Raw genomic sequence first — 22638 nt, 5'->3', positions numbered from 1 at the left:
AGTGCTTCAGACACACGTTTGTGGAGTGCAGAGCACAATTGAGGTGTTTAATCAACGCCAGGCTGTGTGCTGTTTGCAGAGCAGGCTCGCAGTAGACTGTCGTTACCTGTAAATAAGTGTTATGAAGATATTCAGCTCCAAAGCCAGTGAGGATACACAGAGTGGTGCACAATAATCCAGCCAACAGCCATTAGAAAACACTTGAGAGAGATGTAACATCTTAATGGTAATGTGGCTCTCTTACTTCTCTCTCTCTCTTAGGCTTAATTATTGTCAAGTCCTGATGTTTTATTTTGTTATATACAAATAAAACAAATACAAACACTGTGTTGTTCTCAGTGGCCCAGTGATGTCCCAATGAAACCAGTGTAGGCCACAGATGTTTTTTAGGGCATGTCATATATCAGTGGTGTCCGGGGGCAAGTTGCACCAACAGGTTTTAATCAAAATGGTCTTAACTTCTCAGTCGGACAAAAGCTAAGACAATTTTTCAGAGACCGCTTCATACTGTATACCCCTCTAGTGTGGCCCTGGGCTCAAAAGTGAGATGTATGAGATGTTACTGAATGTTGTTGTCAATGTTACTGAGCTCTACTAAAGCCTGAGTTGACTGATAAATCACTGCGCTGATCAGTTATTTATCTGTGTTACTGAGCTCTGCTAAAGCCTGAGTAGACTGATAAATCACTGTGCTGATCAGTTATTTATCCCAGTGTTACTGAGCTCTACTAAAGCCTGAGTAGACTGATAAATCACTGTGCTGATCACTTATTTATCTCAGTGTTACTGAGCTCTACTAAAGCCTGAGTAGACAGATAAATCACTGTGCTGATCAGTTATTTATCTCAGTGTTACTGAACTCTACTAAAGCCTGAATAGACTGATCAATCACTGTGCTGATCAGTTATTTATCTCAGTGTTACTGAGCTCTACTAAAGCCTGAGTAGACTGATAAATCACTGTGCTGATCAGTTATTTATCTGTTACTGAGCTCTACTAAAGCATGAGTAGACTGATAAATCACTGTGCTGATCAGTTATTTATCTCAGTGTTACTGAACTCTACTAAAGCCTGAGTAGACTGATAAATCACTGTGCTGATCAGTTATTTATCTCAGTGTTACTGAACTCTACTAAAGCCTGAGTAGACTGATAAATCACTGTACTGATCAGTTATTTATCTCAGTGTTTCTGAATTCTACTAAAGCCTGGTCGCACTTTTAAAAATAAGGGTTCTTTGAGCCATGCCATAACCAAACTACTTTAGGATCCATGAAGAAAGTGATTCTTCTATGGCTTATGCAAACTGTGTCTTGTGGATTATGCAATGCAACTGAAGCTTAGGTGGGTAGTCTGCACACTGGATATATAGGGTATTTCACACAAAGAACACCAAGCACATATACATACACCCCCATCAATATTTTAAATGTCTGAAGATGGTTCTCCATTAGCCATCATTCCATCTGTCCTTGTCTAACCTGCTGTTTCCTTGTCTCTCTGCAGCCTGTCTCCTGCCATGTCGTGGTTTCTGTGCTTGTGGATAGCTGTTAGCTGCCTCGTGCTCTGCCAGGCCACTCTGTACGAGACGATCCAGCAGCACCACGTCCCCCGGCCCGGCCGAAACGCCATCCAGATCCTTGGTGAGTGGCCCCTTCCAACCCTCTGTACTATCTATCTACACGCCACATATCTGTCATCATCCGCGTGGCGTCTTATTTCCTCTGCGTCTGTCTTTCTCCTGCGGTGTCTATTTTCTTTATGTCTACACTCTCTCGCTTCGCAAGCCTGCTCTATTTTCTGCTCGAGTGTCTGCCCACTGAGCAAATCAACAGCGTGGTTTGAGGTGTCTCTTCAGATACGCTGGGTAGCCTTCTGCGGTGGCGGCCCGTTACGGAGATGACAAGTGTATGGACATTTCCCTGTGTTTACATTTTGCCTTAGCTTGCCTGGTCTGCTGCTATTTATATGGTTTATATGGTTGTGTTGGCTATTTAGCCCTGGGCATGAACATTTATAGATATAGACTTATATTTATAGAGAGTTATGGTGATGGCTATGGGTTGTGGACCATGCCTTTGTCTGTTTTATGCTCTTGGTGAAAAGAAAGAAAATAGAAAAAAGTAGAAAAAAAGACTGGCAGACTTCTCTGGCAGAACGCTGATCAACACAGTGATTTATCAGTCTACTGAGGCTTTAGTAGAGTTCAGTTACACTGAGATAAATAACAGATCAGCACAGTGATTTATCAGTCTACTCATGCTTTAGTAGAGCTCAGTAACTCTGAGATAAATAACTGATCAGTACAGTGATTTATCAGTCTACTCATGCTTTAGTAGAGCTCAGTAACACTGAGATAAATAACTGATCAGCGCAGTGATTTATCAGTCTACTCAGGTTTTAGTAGAGCTCAGTAACACTGAGATAAATAACTGATCAGCGCAGTGATTTATCAGTCTACTCAGGCTTTAGTAGAGCTCAGTAACACTGAGATAAATAACTGATCAGCGCAGTGATTTATCAGTCTACTCAGGCTTTAGTAGAGCTCAGTAACACAGATAAATAACTGATCAGCGCAGTGATTTATCAGTCTACTCAGGCTTTAGCTGAGCTCAGTAACACAGATAAATAACTGATCAGTACAGTGATTTATCAGTCTACTCAGACTTTAGTAGAGCTCAGTAACACTGAGATAAATAACTGATCAGCGCAGTGATTTATCAGTCTACTCAGGCTTTAGTAGAGCTCAGTAACACTGAGATAAATAACTGATCAGCGCAGTGATTTATCAGTCTACTCAGGCTTTAGCTGAGCTCAGTAACAGATAAATAACTGATCAGTACAGTGATTTATCAGTCTACTCAGACTTTAGTAGAGCTCAGTAACAATGAGATAAATAACTGATCAGTACAGTGATTTATCAGTCTACTCAGACTTTAGTAGAGCTCAGTAACACTGAGATAAATAACTGATCAGCACAGTGATTTGTCAGTCTTCTCAGGTTTTAGTAGAGCTCAGTAACACTGAGATAAATAACTGATCAGCGCAGTGATTTATCAGTCTACTCAGGCTTTAGCTGAGCTCAGTAACAGATAAATAACTGATCAGTACAGTGATTTATCAGTCTACTCAGACTTTAGTAGAGCTCAGTAACAATGAGATAAATAACTGATCAGTACAGTGATTTATCAGTCTACTCAGACTTTAGTAGAGCTCAGTAACACTGAGATAAATAACTGATCAGCACAGTGATTTGTCAGTCTTCTCAGGTTTTAGTAGAGCTCAGTAACACTGAGATAAATAACTGATCAGCACAGTGATTTATCAGTCTACTCATGCTTTAGTAGAGCTCAGTAACACTGAGATAAATAACTGATCAGCGCAGTGATTTATCAGTCTACTCAGGTTTTAGTAGAGCTCAGTAACACTGAGATAAATAACTGATCAGCGCAGTGATTTATCAGTCTACTCAGGCTTTAGTAGAGCTCAGTAACACTGAGATAAATAACTGATCAGCGCAGTGATTTATCAGTCTACTCAGGCTTTAGCTGAGCTCAGTAACACTGAGATAAATAACTGATCAGCACAGTGATTTATCAGTCTACTCAGGTTTTAGCTGAGCTCAGTAACACTGAGATAAATAACTGATCAGTGCAGTGATTTATCAGTCTACTCAGGCTTTAGTAAAGCTCAGTAATATTGACAGCAACATTAATTAAAATCTGGGTATAAAAAAAGCAACTGATCATTGCTGCAGTGATTGCTGCCTTTTAAAACTGCAATGTGGACTGAATGTAGATATTTGAATTACTGTATTTTATGTATTTATATATATCAAATACTCCTGGTACAGCCCAACACTGTATAGAAATGCTATATGACAGTATATTAGCACATTCACTGTCAAAACCAAGACCCACCTTCAATAATGTTGACATTCATGAGGAAATTATGAACTCATTGGAATCAAGTTAATTTGATGCACTTTTGGGGGGGTATAAAGCAAAGACGCCATTCACAGAACTGAATGCACCTCATTAGAACCATCTCATTAGGACTATAGCACTTGGATGAAGATGGCTCATATGCTTCACATTCCGTCTGCTGCAGAAATTTGAAATTTCACAACTCATGAAGCAAATGACGGCTCATTCCATTGTGGCCGTTATTGCAGTGGCTGGGCTGTGATTCATTAGACAGTTGGTTGTCTTTGAAAAGGACCTGAAAGCGATCGTTTGGCCTCCTACTTCAAATGTAGTCAATCAAACAGGACACATTTGGTGTGCTATGTGGCTAATGTAGCAAGAAAGCTGGCTAATAGTGACAGACATCTCATCAATTAACATCTGGAGGCCTAAAACACCACCTCCTTGCCTCAGACCTTGTTGAGATGTGGCATCTGACACTGTTTGACATGTTGTAGTCTAAAGCATGAGCTAAAAGCTGTATTAGCAGATGTCTGGTAGACGTATGTGTAGTTAGCCGTGTATTTCAAGGCGAATGAATGGCTGGGAGTTGTGCATCTGATGTTTTTGTGTTGTGCTGAGCTTTGCTACTGCTAGTGTTCTCAGGTGACATGTTAAGCACTCAGAAGGTGAGTTTGAGCCAACCTACCAAGTGTTGCTGAACAACTCGGATGGGATTGTGTGTGCTTGTGTGTGTGTGTGTGTGTGTGTGTGTGTGAGTGCGTGCAGACTACATGCTCCGGGCTAAACTCCCCCATCAGTATTCTCTGAATGCCAGCTGCTTTGATCACACAGGCTCTGGTGGAAATGACAATTACGTTTCTTGTTGGCTCTTTGTAAGCACTCGGCAATTAAGCACAGCTCCAGTTTCAGTGTGGGGGCCAGAGGGCCCGGTTCAGCGAGGTGGGTCTCTCGCTCTCCTCTGCTACACACTGGAGTCCTGAGCAGGTTATCAGTATGCAGGATTGGTGGTTAGTGTCTGAAATGTTTATATTGGATTTACATGTTTGTAGAGTATTAAAGATATTGCTTTATAGTGGAATGAAAAATCAAAGACATTATGGGACCCCTGACATCAATGCAAGGCTTGGTTGGACCACCTAACCTACCTGATAACCTACCCATCAGACTCAGCACTCTTAAAGCTTCCATTTTTGAGAGAGAGGAGAAAATCAAGCTCAACTCTCGCTTCTGATCTGAGAACAGTGACAGATGTTTGTGTCCATTGTTCGATTGTGGGAAGATGCTGTGGGTCTGAAAGGATGAGGAGCATCTTGAGAAGCTCTTGCTGAAAAAAGCAAACAGACAAATCTATGTTTGGACTATTTGGACAAAAGTATTGGGACACTTGTCATTGTATCTCCAGAATTCAAGGATATCTATCTATCTATCTGTCTATCTGTCTGTCTGTCTATCTATCTATCTATCTATCTATCTATCTATCTATCTATCTGTCTGTCTGTCTGTCTGTCTGTCTATCTATCTATCTATCTATCTATCTATCTGTCTACCTATCTATCTATCTGTCTCTTTATCAGTAAGAGCACAAAAATGATCCCAAATGATCTGAGAGCGTGTTATTTCTTTCTCAATTTGAAATGAATGTTTGTCTAATTTCAGTATAATCAGGTAATCTGGGAGAGTGGCTTCAGGGATAAGCTAATGCCAAAACAATCTAGGAACAAAACAAAGTAACTAATCAGAGAAAGAAAAAAAGCAATCAGTTCACCTGACTCCCTCCTCAGAAACCTGGAGAAAACAAAGAATAAACAGAAACTCCACAGTCACCCTCAACACAAGGGCTAGAAGATTTGTTTCGCTGTGGTTTTATTACTCGGTTCATTCCATCAAGCTAACACTCAACATGAGACATCTGGAGCGTATGTATAGTAGGACATGTGTGTGTGTGTATTTGTGAGCAATAAATGAAAGACAGAGAGATATTTTGATAGAGAGGAAGAAACACAGAAAGACAAAGAGAGAGAGAGAGAGAGAGAGAGAGAGAGAGAGGGAGGTGTGGAACAATAAAAAGGGATGGAGACAATAGCTATGTTTCCATTGACTTAGCAATAAAGCAATAAAATGAAAATGCATAAAAAAACACCTTTGCAATTTTGGAGCCCAGCAGCTCATTCCCACCAAAACACTTCTTATCATGGTGTCATTTTCACCGCACAAGACTTCTGTCACAAGCTTTAGTTTGACACGCCTCCATTTCTAATGTCACGCATGTCGTAAATTCTGTAGCATCAACTTCCCTGACGCCCCCATAATCGACCGATCAGGTTCTTTTGGTCTGATGTTTTTATCCATCAGAGCCGTTAGCTAATAGGTCCTGTCTCTCTGAGATGTTTGAGAACTTCCTATTTAGAGTGACTGCAACCTATACAAGCGTTCCTCTTTGTGCTTGTGTCCCAAACTGCACACTTCTATGCTTTACCTACTACTCTAACAAGTGCACCTCTTAAGGCGTTACACTCATTTTCCACACTTTTCAGCATTGGTGTGTGCTTTTTGGGATGCAGCCGTTGGGTTTGTTGTAAGAGCCACGTTGTCACTGTCTCTTCTGTCCACGGAAGAATGCTGTCTACTAGATTTTGGAGAATTGCAGTGAGGATTTGATTGCATTCAGCGGCAAGAGCCATACGTGAGGTCACAATGTTAAATGATTACCACCCCACCTCATCATCCCCAGCTCCCCAACTCCTCCCAAAAGTATTGGACGGAGCACCATCCATCATTCCAGAGAACAGAGTTGCTCCACTGCTCCACAGCTCAATGCTGGGGGGCTTTGTACACCTCTAGCCCACGTTTGACATTAGGCAGCATGGTGCCAATAAGTTCATGTGAGTCCTACTCTATTGGCAATGCGTTTCTACAGAGACTAGACAAGCTGTGCCAGCAATGGGTGCCACTTAAGAAGTAGACGAATGTTTTCACAGCATTCTGGATGTCGGAATTTTTTTTTCCCCGGAATAATTCCATTTTCCTAAGCATAGTGTAGCTTTTGAGAGATACTAGGGCGGAGCCTGGCTGCTGCTCTGTGCTCGTTAGTGCTTTGCGGGTTGAAAGCTGGGTGATGAACGGCGAGGAAAAAGAGGGGATGAATTTTTAAACCTCTTCCCATCTTCACGTTTCCATCAGGCGGAGCACGGTGAGCACGGTGCCAAAGATGTACAAGCGAGAGCGCGGCCTACAGAAAGTGTCCTGTAAATTATAGATGGGGTCAGTTTAACAACAAAAGGAAATCATCACTCTCTGTACAGACATTAGATACCATCGCATACCAGCAGAGGAAAAACGCTGTTCTCGGAACAGCGGCAGAGCAAAGAGGAGGTGATTTAGTGTGTGCAGACGGGCTGGTTTCCCCCTTTGTTTTAAATCTAAAGAAATACCCACACACCACAGCACACCCTTAGACATGCCGAAACACTGTATTTGTGCTCACTTAGGGCTTTTTCTGCTCTCCTAGCTCAACAGATTATAACACCCTTAATGGCCTTCTGAGACCAAACCCATAAGTGCAACAACAGACTCTCTCTGAGCATGATTGACGGCAGTGACTACACTCTACATACGCCACCCTAATGCAATTACCAGGGTTCCTCAAAAGCAGTGTAGCTTGAAAAGCAGTGTTGGCTTGAGGTTTAAAATGAACGGCAGGCCTTGCGCATGCCACAGATCAGCCATAACATTAAAACCACTGGCAGGTGAAGTGAATAACATTGTTATTGTTATCCAATGGCACCGGATGTCAATGGGTGAATATAATAGGCAGCAAGTGAACCGTCTGATCTTGAGCAATGTCATAAAAGAGCCATTTTTTTGGAGAGAAGTAAATATGCAGAACTAATAAATTAGTAAGGGACCTTTGTGTCCAAGCAACACTATGGAAAATTGGCATTTCTTGCTCCTGGGCTCTTCCTACCATCGTTTTGACTCCCCATTGAAGGACACGATTTTCTGGACGAGCTGAGAAAGAGACAACGATCACTGAAAGTGACGAGAGAAGCACATAGAAACAAAAGTGGTTCTCCTATAGCGCTGCCCAAAGAAGCATTGTTATTTTTAATAGTGTAGGGTTCAAGAGGTTACAGCAGTGTGCAGATGTTTACAGTATGTTCCACCAAACCCAGTGCTTAAAGACAGCATAGGACAAATTAGACCAACATCTGGTCCAGCCTTTTTCTGTGCCCTTTTTTTTTTTTTTGTCGTGCAGGTCGTAACAGTAAAGGTCATATACTATATGTATGTGTTCATCTATGCTGTAATGATTTCGCTACAGCTTAAAAAAAAAACTAAACTGTGACCTTTTATGCAGAGCAGAAATCAGTAGAAGGCACAGCCCTAATTAGCAGCTATCAGCAGACGAACATGTGAAGCGAATTCTGTGAATCCAGCTTTTACAGTGGATGATAAATGACACATTAATCAGGTGTAGTGTGCCATAATTCTACCATACACTCCTAAAAATAGAGCATTTGTGGCTGTACCGGTCTAGGATAGACATTTAATTGGCCTTGAACCTTTACCTTATGTGGAGGTTGTTTCATTGCACTCTGTTCTGTCATTAATACAAATGCCATAAGTGCCAAAGGAGCCAAAATAGCCTTTTTGGCACCTTTATTTTAAGGCTAAAACAGCATGTCCATACACTGTTATGCCCAAAAGTATGTGGACTCCTAACCATCACACCTGTGTGAGATTATTTCAGAAGCATGAGCATTAATATAGTGTTGGGTTCCCGTTTTCTCTTAGCTATTACTTTGTTAAAAGTATAAGATCCTTGAGGATTTTTTGCAGTGCTTTGAGGAATATTCAGGAATTTTTTTTTTAAAAGAAAGGGGTTCCTGAAAGGTTCACTCCACACGACACCTGACCACTGCTCAAGAGTCTAGCAGCTGTGCGCTTTACACCACTTTAGCCGACGCTCGGCATTGCCCATAATGATCTTAGGCTTGTGTGCAGTTTATCAGCAGTGGAGACCAATTTCATGAGGCTTCTGACACTTTAGTTCTTGTGCTGATGTTGCTTCCAGAGGCAACTTTGAGATCTTTAGTGAGCAAATTTAGTGAGTGAGGACAGGCATATGACCAAATCTGTGAGTTTGCATGGTCTTCTGTTTCTTGGCTAAACTGTTGATGCTCCCAGATGCAAACCGGCATTCACTATAACAGCAATTGCGGTTGTCTGGGGCAGCTCTAGCAGAGCAGAAGTGTCATGAACTTACATAAAGAGCAAAAGTCTCAGAGTTCTTCAGGTCTTCAGTGCAACCCATGTGCATGTTAGCAATGAAGGGGTCTGAAACACCCAAAGTCAATATTTTCAGGGTGGGTGTCCATATACTTTTAGCCAGTGTAGTGCCATTGTGTCTTTTCCCCCAGTGCAATGATATGAGGTGATCTCTTCTCACCTCGCATAAAATAAAATCATGTCTTTACTAATGGCTACATTAGTCTGCAGAGCCGAATGTCGATATCGGTTGGAACAACTGATCCAGACGTGTCTGCTTTCTGGAAATTTGAAAAAAATAATAATAATAAAAGAGAGAGAGAGAGAGAGAGAGAGAAAGGAAGTATGATGAATGTCTGAATTAGAATTGATTTTATAATTTTAGGACCAGCTCTCTGGTTTCATTAGGCAAGCTTTGAAATAAAAATAGGCTTTTCAGGCCAGTGACAGAGAGAGAGAGAGAGAAAGGGAGATCTAATATCGGGAAATGTGTTTGCCTTCTTGTTTCTTTCTTTTCATGCGCACCTCTTTCATCATGCAATCACACTCTATTAAAAGCAGTATCTGGGATTAAAAAATGGGTTTGGCTAAGCGGGAGTTGAGCGTGATGCATTATGAATATGTGTCATCATTTATTTAGGCAGAAAAAAAAACACTGCTGGAACGCATACACTTCATATCAATGTCAGCGAAGGCAGCGGCGGCTCGATATTAAAAGACAGCACCGTGTTCTATATGTGTGAGATTTTTATAATTCAGCATAGCTGCAGAATGACTGAGGCTCCTACGGGGCTTCCTGGATCATAGCATTCCCTGGCATAAATGTATACATAGGAGTGTATACCGATCAGTCGCAGCATTAAAACCACTGGCAGGTGATGTGTTGGAAGCAGGAAAAATGGACAAGCCTATGAATCTGAGTCACTTTGCCCACTCACTTTTGTTTAGACGACTGGGTCAGAACATCTCCCCAATATTGAGCTCCCAGCATGCAGTGGTCAGTGCCTACCAACAGTGCTCCAGGAAAGGACAACAGGTGTATTGGTGACGGTATGGTCATGGGCACCTAAGACTCATTGATGTGATCCATGGAGGCCCCACCACTCAACCTACATGCCTTACAGGATCTGCTGCTAACGTTAGTCATATATACATACACAGTTCAGCCATAACATTAGTACCACCTGTGAAATTGTGAAGTAAGACTTCTGTGGATTGCATCAATGAGCCTTGGCCAGCCATAATCCTTCCTGTCATCTTACTTGGACCACTGTTGGTAGGCACTGACCACTGCATACTGGGAAGTCAATGTTGGGGAGATGTTCTGACCCATTCGTCCAGCCATCACAGTTTGGCCCTGGTCAAAATTCATAAGCTTGTCCATTTTCCCTGCTTCCAAACCATCGCCTGCCAGTGGTTTTAATGTTATGACTGATCGGTGTACACTCTTATGTGTATGCAGATATCGTGACTTCTAGGGGTTTTGTTATGCAAAACCTGGGAACCAGACTCATGGACACCTGACCAGGGATGGACAGCTCTGGAAAGAGGACTGAATTGAGGACTAAATGAGGTGGTTCACCTGGCAGGAGTGCAGTTTGGCTCAGAGAGAGCAGGAGATAGCCTGTGTCAAGCCTGACAGATGCAGTGTGTGTGTGTGTGTGTGTGTGTGTGTGTGTGTGTCTGTGTGTGTGAGGGTGTCACACTGAGGTTGGTCATGCTCCGGTTGGCAGCTGTAGAGGCTTATAGGTAGATTTATATATACTGTGTGTGTGTGTGTGTGTGTGTGTGTGTGTGTGTGTGTGTGTGTGTGTGTGCGGGCCATTTGGACAGTTCAGGTTGTGGTTTAACTCTGTACATGTGTAATCCTAAACACTGTTCACACACTTCCCACAATACCGCAGGAATCCGCTTACCTCCACACACACACTCATATACACACACACACACACACACACACACACACACACACACACACATACACACACACAACCACACACACACAGTCTACTGCTTTCACTATTTCTCCCTCTTCCCCTCTGGGTCTTCTCTCACTCTCATCCAATTGTCCAATCTCTGTCTCTGTCTCTGTCTCTCTCTCTCTCTCTCTCTCTCACTCTCTCTCTCTCTCTCTCTCTCTCTCATACTCTCTCGCTCCATCCCATCTCTCCCATTCTCTCTCTTCTTATTCCCTGCTCCTCTCCCTCTCTTTATGCGTGCCTCTCTCTCTTTACCTCTATCGCTCTTTCTCCGCCTCTCTCTACCTCTCCCTTTCTTTCTTTCCTCTCTCTCTCACTCTTATGCTCTCTCACTCTCTTCATCTACATCTCTCTCTCTCTCTCTCTCTCTCTCTCTCTCTCTACTCTCTTTTACACTTGAAAATAGTAAGTGTGTGTGTGTGTGTGTGTGTGTTGAGTATGGAGAGTTGAGTCGCTCCACTGCTCCATCACCTGCTCACACAGCGTCTCGGCTCTGCTCTCTTGTGCTGCCGTGCGGCCGGCAGCTCCCCTGTGCCGACACTCAGCTCAGATTGATGGCGCTCTCATTCCAGCCAGCCGGTTCGGCTCTCTCAAGAAATAATCCAGTACATTGACAGATGAGCTGAATGTGACATGACACAATGCTAGACTGCAGTCACTGCGTACCTCACTCCGTCCCTCCCTCCCTCCCTCTGTCTCTCTCTGCATCTCTCTGCATCTCTCTGCATCTCTCTCTCCCTATCTCTTCACACACACACACACACACACAGACACACACTAATGGTATGGGTACGATTGGGCTAGGTCAGGAGAAGGAACTGCAGGATTTTGTAAAGGACACTTTCCTGTCTGGGACCGTAGCCCATAAAAAAACCCCATGGGGCAGCTCTGAGTGCAGCAGTGTGGCATAACTGGGGTCTTAGGGTCATGGTTAAACCAATGAATGCCAACTGTCTCACCCTCACATGATCATTAGCAGATTAGTGGACTAGCAGCAACCCCTTCATGATACACCATATGTCCAAATGTTTGTGGACACCCCTTCTAATGAATGTATTCAGCTATTTTAAGTTGTACCTATTGCTGACACAGATGTGCAAATGCACACAAACAGTATGTATAGCACCTGTAAAGGAGTAGAAGCCGATAGAATAGAATAGGACTCTCTGGAGCAGATAAACATGAAGCTATTGGCACCATGCCTAATGCCTGGTGTGGGCTAGAGGGGTCCCCCCAGCATTGAGATGTGGAGCAGTGGAACTGTGTTCTCTGGGATGATGGTTGGTGCTCTATGCAATTCTTTTGGGATGAGTAGGGGAGTTGGGAATTAGGTGGGATGAGGATCATCCAACATTGTGACCTCACTTACAGCTCTTGTCGCTGAATGCAATCAAATCCTCACAGCAGTGCTCCTCCAAAATCCAGTAGAAAGCCTTCTTCCCTGGACAGTAGAGACAGTTGCACCAACAAAAGCAGGACAAACCCTTTTGCAACCCCCTTGATTACAGAAGAAACAACGTCCCAATACTTTTGTCCATATAGTGTATTTCATAGCTCCATATAAACTCCCATTCTAATTTAAACTGAATATGGAAATCTTCTAGAATTTGCTGAGCGGTGTGAATTTGCCGAGACGAGTGGTCAAGGTTATAGGCCGTGTTGTGGTTGACGTTTGTTGTTTTTCCAAATGTGATTGAGGACCAAATTCTGTAATCTTGCCGGCAGCAGCAAACACTTTCTTGGGAAAACAGTGGTGAAATGTAGAGAAATTGCTTAATGAACTGAATGAAAGAATCATATAAATGGTTAAAGTTATAGTCTATTTGTTTTTAATTAGTTAATACAATATAGATTATGAAAATTCGTACAAATAATATTTTTTAAAAAATATTACAATTCTGTTTTTTGACCCCTTGCACATATTAGTGAGTGTTCGTAAAAAATTTTTTTGGGAGACACATAAGTGAAATATAAATAAACTGCTTGACCAATTACATAAATATATACAGTCCATGTTGTACACTGCATTTGTTGGTTTTTCAAATTCTTGGAAATTTGTATAAATTTTAAACACTTTTTCCTACATTTTGCCACAAATATGTTGCAAGACCAGTGTCTTAGTGAGCACTTTCAGCAGTGAAATGTAGATAAACTGCTTGACTAATGTTATGAATGGATAAGATCAATATTATACATGGCATTTGTTGTTTTTCCAAATTCTTGGAAATTTCTACTAATGGAATTTTCCTCCAGATACCACAAGCCAGTTTCTGTGATCTAGCAAACATGAATGAGCATTCGCTTCATTTTCTTGTGTATGCACATATACATATTAACATATTATTATTACTTATTTTTATGTAAAAAAAGAATTGTTGGTTTTCCAACAATTCTTGGAAATTCATACATGTGGAATTTTCCCACTAATGCCACTAGGGGAAAATACAGTAGTGAAATTGCTTAAGCAATGGCACAAATGGAGACGATCCATGTTGTACACAGCATTTGTTGATTTTCCAAATTCTTGGACATTTGTACATAGAGCACAGACTATTTGTTACTTCCCCCAGTGAAAACAGCTTCCACAATCTTTCCCACACCTTTCCTTCTTCAGACCCGCCCAGCACTCCAATTGAAATGTAAGAAAATCTGCTTAACCAATTTTGCTGGAATGACTTTTTTCCACATTCTTTAGATGCAGTTTTTCAGTTTCGCCACAGAGCTGGCTACTCTGACCTTGCACAAACAGGCTCTTTCTCCGCTGTTTATGTGGCAAAGTACAGCGTTGAAGTTCAGGAAAACTGATTAACGCAGTCCTGATAACCTCTAACTGTGTGTGTCTGTTGTCTTCTGCTGCTCAGACTCAGCATGCGCTGCTTTAATGCATCTTAGGAGCGATTATCGCAGCGTGCATGCGCACAGGGCTTTCTTCAAGGTCAGGGCGACTGTACATATGTATGTATTTGCATTAGTGTTGTGAAGCTGCTGTATTAATGCATCATGGGCTGTGCATCGTGTGTGGGATCGCCGCAGCGGGTCGGAGGCTTTTCAAGGTCGGCAGCTTATGAGGCTTATTTGAGGAATTTTGCGTTTAGGGTTGAGATAGAGTGCACGTGTGTGTGTTTTGTGTTTTTTTTTATTATTATCTGAATTAATGTTATTATGTTTTATTATCAGACGTTCCACAGGAGCCTCCGCACAGGGTTTCTTACAGCTGGGCAGGAAGATTTGGGCTTTAATGTGGTGCAAGATGAGTTTAAAAGAAGAATGGGAACAGATGTGTGTAGGTGTATGATAATAATAATAATAATAATAATAATAATAATAATAACAACAACAACAACAATAATAATAATAATAATAATAATAATAATAATAATAATAATGTGTGTACAAGAATGATTGTGTGTATGGGAATGACTGTATGGGATTGTATGAACATGTGCATGGGAATTAAAGTGTACATGGGAATTTACATGTGTACAGGAATGCCTGAATGGGAATGACTGTCTGTCATGGGAATAATTGTGTGTATAGGAATGACTGTGTATGACAATGGTTGTGTGTACAGGAATGATTACCTGTATGGGAATGACTGTGTGTACAGAAATAGTGGTGTGTGTATGGGAATGACTGTGTGAACAGGAATAGTGGTGTGTGTGTATGAGAATGATTGTGTGAACAGGAATAGTGGTGTGTGTGTATGAGAATGATTGTGTGAACAGAAATAGTGGTGTGTGAAAGGGAATTATTGTGTGTACAGGAATAGTGGTGTGTGTATGGGAATGATTGTGTGAACAGTAATCGTGGTGTGTATGGGAATTATTGTGTGTACAGGAATAGTGGTGTGTATGGGAATGATTGGGTGTGCAGGAATAGTGGTGTATGTATGAGAACAAGTGTGTATAGGAATTATTGCCTGTATGGGAATGACTGCCAGTACAGGAATGAGTTTGCTGCTGTTTTGATTCTACGTTTGCAGCAACAGATCAGACAGGTGTGCTCTTGCAGTTAAATATAGCATGACATTTCAGCTGTTTTACATGCTTTGATTGGTATATGAGGCTAATTGTGCGTTAATATGACAACTCTCACGCAGACTGCTTCATTTCGGAGGTGATAATTCCAGAGGATGTGTAAAACATCTCACCCCATCAAACCTGTGATGCATAGCTGATGACATCCTGAGTAAACTTTTTTTCCCAGACACAAATAAAGAATAAGGAGGTTTAACGTGAAGTTGAAGTCAAATACTCACATAAACGACATTTTTCCAAAGTTTTTAAAGGGGTATGGGGGGGGGGGGGGTTAATCCGATTTATTTCACACCCACTTTTAATTGTAGCAAACTAATTAGGAAGGGGAATTGATGACGGCAGCCCAATTCAATTAAACACAGCTTGCAGGAATGGACGAAGACTGTAATCTCATTTCTGAGCAAATTGGATGAAGGGGAGCGGTGTGTGATCAGGAGTTTTGCTCATTTCCTTTTTTGCCACAAACAGCCTGTTTTTCTTCGTCACAATGCAGCCATAACCTGTAAGTCACACACACACACACACACAGACACCAGGGGTGCAAACAGGACTTACAGTGATTCACTGGCTACAATTTTTGTACAGTGATTCAGTGCAAAGAATTGTACAATGAATATGATTCCTGGAATGATTCAGTGAATCTTAAAACCACAAATCTGATTCAGTTATTCTGATATGATTCAGAATCAATATGCTGAATAACTAATATTATGTATGAAGGGATATAATTCATAAAATCAGGACTCATTTGACATTTTATGCATTTTATAATAATATAAAATGCTACTGCTTTCGTTTCTCTCTCACCTTCTGTTCCCCCTCTTTCTCACAGCTCTCTCGCTCTTTTGCTCTCTCTCTCACCCTCGTGTTCTCTCAGTCTTTTGCCCTCTCTCTCTCTCTCTCTCTCTCTCACAATTTTTATTTTCTGCCACTCACTCTCTGTTGCTATCTCTCTCTCTCTCTCTCTCTCTCTCTCTCTCTCTCTCTCTCTCTGTCCATCATCTCCTTTCTCGTTCCTCTTTCTCAACCCCCTTCTTCTTCTTCTCTCTCTCTTTTTCCTTCAATTTCCTCGTCTCTATCTGGCCCTCAGACGATTTGTCATGGATCAGAAGAGACAATTTGTCATGGATTAGTGCACTTAAATGTGTGTGTGATAGAGGAGGCAGCCAGTGGAAAAGCTGAAGAATCCTATTACAGTGCCTTTTTTATGGTGGTATAGTGTGTATGTGAGTGTGTGTGTGCGCATGTGTGTGTGTGTGCGCGCAAGTGTGTGTGTGTAAAAACTATGCTTGAAGGATTCACACAACCATCCACACAAGCACTGAATCATGCGAAACTCCTCCGGAATGCTCTGCAGATGTTCCTGATTTGCGGTGGAGGTCCATGGGAACGTGTCTGATCGTGATGCTTGTTGCTTGTCTTGCTCTGCACGCAAGCATGTGCTGCAGTGTCTCCTTCCTTTTCCTCTCTTTGCAGGTGCAGCTTCATTAACCTCCCGTGTTGTGTGTCACTTAATAAATAAGAAAGGTGAAATATAGCCCAATCTTTTCATTCCCGCTTCTTCCTCACAAAAAAGGCATATATTCGAGATATCCAAGATCATCACGCATCCCAGACTGAACGATATCAACATTCTGATATACGCTCACTGTTCACTACGGTGACAACTAGCGCTACTAACACGACTACATATAAAAACTACTGAGGTGTGCAGTTTTTACTTGATCAGTGACTCTGTGTTACTGAGGTGTGCAGTTTTTACATGATCAGTGAGGCTGTGTTACTGAGGTGTGCAGTTTTTACATGATCAGTGACTCTGTGTTACTGAGGTGTGCAGTTTTTACATGATCAGTGAGGCTGTGTTACTGAGGTGTGCAGTTTTTACATTATTGTGCCCCTCTGTTACTGGTTTTATACAGTTTTTACATTATCTGTGACCCTGTGTTACTGGTGTCACAGTTTTTACATGACCAGTGAGGCTGTGTTACTGGGGTATACAGTTTTTACATTATCAGTGACCTTTTGTTACTGGGGTGTAGAGTTTTTACATTATCGGGATCCTGTGTTACTGGGGTATACAGTTTTTACATTATCAGTGACCTTTTGTTACTGGGGTGTAGAGTTTTTACATTATCGGGATCCTGTGTTGCTGGGGTTACAGTTTTTACATTATCAGTGACTCTGTGTTACTGGTGTTGTACAGTTTTTACATTATCAGTGACCCTGTGTTACTGGTTTTGTGCAGTTTTTACATTATTGTGACCCTGTGTTGCTGATGTTGTACAGTTTTTACATTATTGTGCCTCTCTGTTACTGGTTTTGTACAGTTTGTACATTATTGTGACCCTGTGTTATTGGTGTTGTGCAGTTTTTACATTATTGTGACCCTGTGTTACTGGTTTTGTATGGTTTTTACATTATTGTGACCCTGTGTTACTGGTGCTGTACAGTTTTTTACATTATTGTGACCCTGTGTTACTGGGTTTACAGTTTTTACATTAGCAGTGAGACTGTGTTACTGAGGGTTGTACAGTTTTCACATTATCAGTGACCCTGCATTACCGTTTTTTTTTTAATTAGCATTGACTTTGCTTTACTGGGGCATTTACATGTTTTTAATTTTACTTTAGCAGTGACTCTACATGTGGTGTGATACTATGTTTTTACAGCCTTTACGTTGACAGTGAAAATATGTGATCCCCCCCCCAGGATTTTTTCACATTATCAATGACACTGCGTTTTACTGTTTGATTTTTTTTTTCTCTTTTTTTTTTTCATTGGTAGTGACACTATGCTTTTTACAGCTTTTACATTAGCAGTGACAACTACCTTAATGGGTTTTTAAAATGGGTTCTTATCATAAAATCATTACAAATACTTCACATATCAAGTGGAAAATTATAGCAAAGGAATATTCTGCTTCTATTATGATTCATTCCTGTCTCACTTCTTACTCTTAGGACTCTGGAGCTCTGCTCTAGCACTATGCATTTCCTTGATATGTTGGATGTTGCATGTTTTCAGCATTCCTAGCCGGCTCCACTGAGTGACTGGGACAGAAGAATGCGTGAGTCATTTCTGCGCCACTCACCATGGTGGTATTGTGAGGAGCGCATTGTAATGCAATGCTAAGCAGCGTGCCGGAGGGTTCTGTAAGAGGGGAAAAAATAAGAGAACAGTTCAGCCAGTTCTGTCCCACTAATAACTCCTGTTGGGAGGAGAGTCACATGACCTTCTATGCTCACATTTACTGGACTAGAGGGGTATACAGTCCCCAGCATTGAGGTGTGGAGCAGTGGAACTGTGCTCTCTGGAATGATGAATGGTGCTCCATCCTATACTTTTGGGATGAGTTGGGGATGAGGCAAGGTGGTGATCATCCAGCATCTTGACCTAACTAATGCTGTTCTTGGCGCTGAATGCAATCAAATCCTCACAGCAATTTATCTCCAAAATCTAGTAGAAAGCCTTTCTCCCTGGACAGTAGAAACAGTTACTCCATCAACAGCTGGATAAGCTCTTTTTTAAAACCCTTAATTTGGAAAGAAACAATGAATGAGCAGGTGTCCCAATACTTTTGTCTATGTTGTGTGTATATACCATGTGTTGCTTTGCTGTATGCACAAGATGACCATATATTATTTTGGTGGTGGACTGTTCTTATTCAAAGTGCAGTATTAATACTTATGTAGTAAAGGTATGGGTAGCCAACGGTATTGCAGATAGCATTGCTGGTTCTCTCCAGCTTCTTGCTTGTCCAGCTCCTCATGAGGGTCACAAAAAAAGATCTGGTAGATACTGATTGCATCAGACATGTACAAGGTGTCAGATATGAGAACGTGGTGGTCAATATGATCAATATGAAGAGTGCTGGTGAATACAGGCCATAACTGAAGCCAGGTTTCATTCCAGCTCTCGAAATACATTTAAGCTAAAAAAATTCAAGCATTGGGAGCCTCACCTGCTGAGAAGGTCCCCACAGGGCCTGAATTATGCTATTTATACATTTTAAAATTATTTATTAGGTAAATAAAGTACATTTCTGCAGATGGATCAGGCTGAATGTTTCACTGGATTAGAACTTTTGACATTTGGAATGATATAGTAAAGGCCTTTGTGCTAGTTTGGAAAATGCCATCAGTTTATGGTCATCAGCTTATGGTGGTGAGAGGGAGGGGAGAAGATTTTGGCCTGGAGTTCAGGTGGCTTCTGCTTTGGGATAGGAAGCCCCCCAAATGGGACACTCATTTACTGTTTCTTCTGAAATCAAGGTTACTTAAAAAGCTTTTATCCTGCTTTTACTAGAGTAACTGTCCAAGAAAGAAGGCTTTCTACTACATTTTGGAGCATTGCTGTGAGGATTTGATTGCATTCAGCGACAAAAACAGCGTTAGTCATGTTGAATGATCACTACCTCGCCTCATCCCCAACTATTGGATGAATTGGACGTATTGAACGAAGCACCAACCATCATTCCAGCAATGCTGGGGGGCTTTATACCCCTCTAGTCCACGCCACGGCATTAGACATAGTGTCTATAGGTTCATTTTTATCTGCTTCAGGGGGTCCTATTTATTCTGTTAGCAGTCCTTTTCTACAGGACCTAGACAAGCTGTGTGTGGGTGTGTGCATTTGCACATGTGTGTCAGCAAAGTAGCTGAATGCATTTATTCATTAGAAGGGGTGTCCACAAACTAAATTATTCCACATATTTAATGTATAGTGTGAGGCCCGCTGCAGGCCTGCTGTAGTAGAAAAAGGAGATTCTCTAAATAAGAATGGGGATTTTGGGATTATTAGCGTCAGATTTGGTGTTTATCTGTATTTTTAACTATGCTCTCATGAACACGTGTGTTGTGTCTCCCAGTTTAACCTTATTTGAGGTTATCTGTGATTCCTTGGCTTGAAATGTTGAAGTCATCTGCTTCCTGCATCATTGGCCACAATCCTCTTTGCGCACACTGCTCAGTCTCCGGATAGCTTCTCACAAGTGTAGCAGAGAGGATAAGCCTGTGTTACATAACCCAAGCGAAAGCACAGTTTGGATGAACGTGCTGAGAATACAGTCAATATTCAGCGCTTCTGTGTGTTACGTGACCTCCGCAGTCTCATAAACCTGCTTTCAGAAGAAGTTTGGCGAGAACGCGGCCAGCGTTCAGCGGTTCTGTCAGTGATTTGATCTCCACAGCCTCACGAAGATGCTACCAGGAGAGGTTCCATATCAACAGAGCCAAAGTTTTCGTGTGGTTTTCGGTGTAATTTGACCTCCATGGTCTTGTAAACCTGCTTTGAGTAGAAGTTCGATGTGAACATGGTCAATGCTCTGCGGTTTTCCCAGTAATTTGATCTCCATAGTCTCGTGAACTTTTGTTCAGGAGATGTTGAGTGGGAATGTAGCCAGGATTCGGCGGTTGGCTCTGTAATATGACCTCCATTGTCTTATAAACCCTGCTTTCAGAAGTTTGATGTGAGCTGTGTGTTCTTCTGCTCGATGATGCCCTTTATGTAATTGTTCAACCTTTTTGCCTCAGGTCAGGATCGATCTGCTCTTGCTTGTGCTTTACCTCATCATAATTTCACTGAAATGGTTTTCTTTTTTTGTTGTTGTTGATTTTTCCCCCTATTCTGCTCAGCTTCTTGAGTTCACCTGCGAAACCTTCCGAATCTTCTGCAGTTGTGAAACGGAGAGGCGGATTGCTCACAGATAAAAAGGAATTTGTTGGCAAATTTGCAGTGTTTGCAGAGAAAAACAGCACTTAAAGACAATGAACAGGCAGTTCCTTCAAGCTAACAAACCCATGTTTGTTTTTACAGCAATTGCAGCAATCCCTCAAATACAGAAAGGGACTACAGGCCTATTTTAGAGCTGGGTTCATTTTCTTAGTTCATTTTAATCGTCCAGTATAAGGTAGCAATATCTGCCAGTTCCAAACTGTGTTGGGAATGACCTTTTGCAATTGTCTGAACCCTAAATGTCCAAGTGTGTAGGCATCTGGTCAGGCAGTTCCAGTAGCCTTTACTATCTGAGGAGGCTTTCCACTGGATGTTGGAACATTGCTGTGAGGAGGATTTGATTACATTTGATTATATTGAACCACACAAGAGCATCCTCCCTTCTCCTGCTCATCCCAAAGGTAGTGGATGGAGCTCCATCAGTCCAGAGATTGGAGTTCTGCTGCAGGAGGGCTTTATTTTCTCTAGTTGATTCTTTGCATTGAGCATGGTGACCTCAAGCTTAAGTGTGGCTCTTCCAGAGTCTTATGGAGTGCACGAAAAAGGTTCATAATAGTGGAACCCTTTTTGGTTGTATACAGAATAATTTTAAAACCATTTTACCAAGCAAGCAAAGACACTTTTAAGCATTCAAGGAGTTCTTTGAGCTGTTGTGGTTTTGTATAGAGCTATTGCCATGGTAAGGGGACCCTTGAGGAACCATTTCTTTAGGATGGTTGAAGGGTAGAGTCCTGCATCAATACAACCCACTAATGGAATAACAAAGTACACTAATAGATACAGCATATGCTCTTATTGGCAAAAATGGGCTGTTGTTATTAATAATTGCATGATGTGCAATGCTGACGTGAACATCCAAGCTATGATCTGTAAGTTATGGCTTGCCATCACTATTGGATATGGAGATAAGTGAGTTTGAAGAACTGTTAGAAAATATAGATTATGTAGTAAAAAATATGGAATTTGTCTGTATGATTCAGAATTTTCCCATAAGGTACAGACTTGTTGGGTAAAATATGAAGATTACAGAATTACAGAATTGTCCAGTTATTCAAAATTGTATTGAACTGATACTGGACACCTTTTGTTCTGTGTTTTTGAGGTCCAGCTATTAAGACAGGGCAGGTTAAAGCATGTTTATTCTGGGAATTACTTTCATCCGAATTTGTCCGTGTTCAGTTTTATTCCAAGTCATTTTGGACCATTTCTGTTTCTGCATTTGTCCCCAAAATGTACAATGTAATGGTCAGCTAATGTTTGCCAATAGTGTAAAAAATTTGAAACCCCCCAAAATACTGGAGTTACGAGTTACACAACATCCCCAACACACGCAGCCATCCACACCTCCTTTTGACCTGCTGCCAATGTGATGTCACCAGGCAACCAATGCATCTGAGGGGAAGTGCTGCATCCCTGGCTCTGATGCACTGGCTAGCAGAAGCCAGTGATGGCCAGCACTGCACCGCCAATTGTGCTCTCTTGAGGCCCCGGCTGCCAATGGCTAGCAGCATGAATGGGATTTGAACCAGCGATCCTCTGGTCACAGTGACAGGGCCTTAGTATGCTGGACCACCTGGGGCCCCAGTAATTATTTCTAATGATTGGTGGCAGGCAGTGGTTCATTTTGTGTTGTGTTTGAACTCTGAGCGCTAGATGTCAGTGTTGTACTCTGCCTTTAGATCCCACTGTTCTG

General features: G+C 41.7%; 1 protein-coding gene across 3 annotated transcripts in view; it reads left to right on the top strand.

Annotated features, from left to right (window-relative positions):
- The window catches only part of tafa1b (TAFA chemokine like family member 1b), a 238502-nt gene that overhangs the window by 7236 nt on the left and 208628 nt on the right, over positions 1-22638 (top strand). For all 3 annotated transcript variants that reach the window (XM_072665723.1, XM_072665725.1, XM_072665724.1), the window contains exon 2: positions 1506-1642. In XM_072665723.1, coding sequence (XP_072521824.1) covers positions 1519-1642 — 124 coding nt within the window. In that variant the 5' untranslated portion in view covers positions 1506-1518. The remainder of the gene's footprint in view (positions 1-1505; positions 1643-22638) is intronic.

The sequence above is a fragment of the Salminus brasiliensis genome, chromosome 21 (assembly GCF_030463535.1).
Source record: "Salminus brasiliensis chromosome 21, fSalBra1.hap2, whole genome shotgun sequence".
Lineage (NCBI taxonomy): Eukaryota > Metazoa > Chordata > Actinopteri > Characiformes > Bryconidae > Salminus > Salminus brasiliensis.
This window is presented reverse-complemented; position numbering and strand designations above follow the sequence as displayed.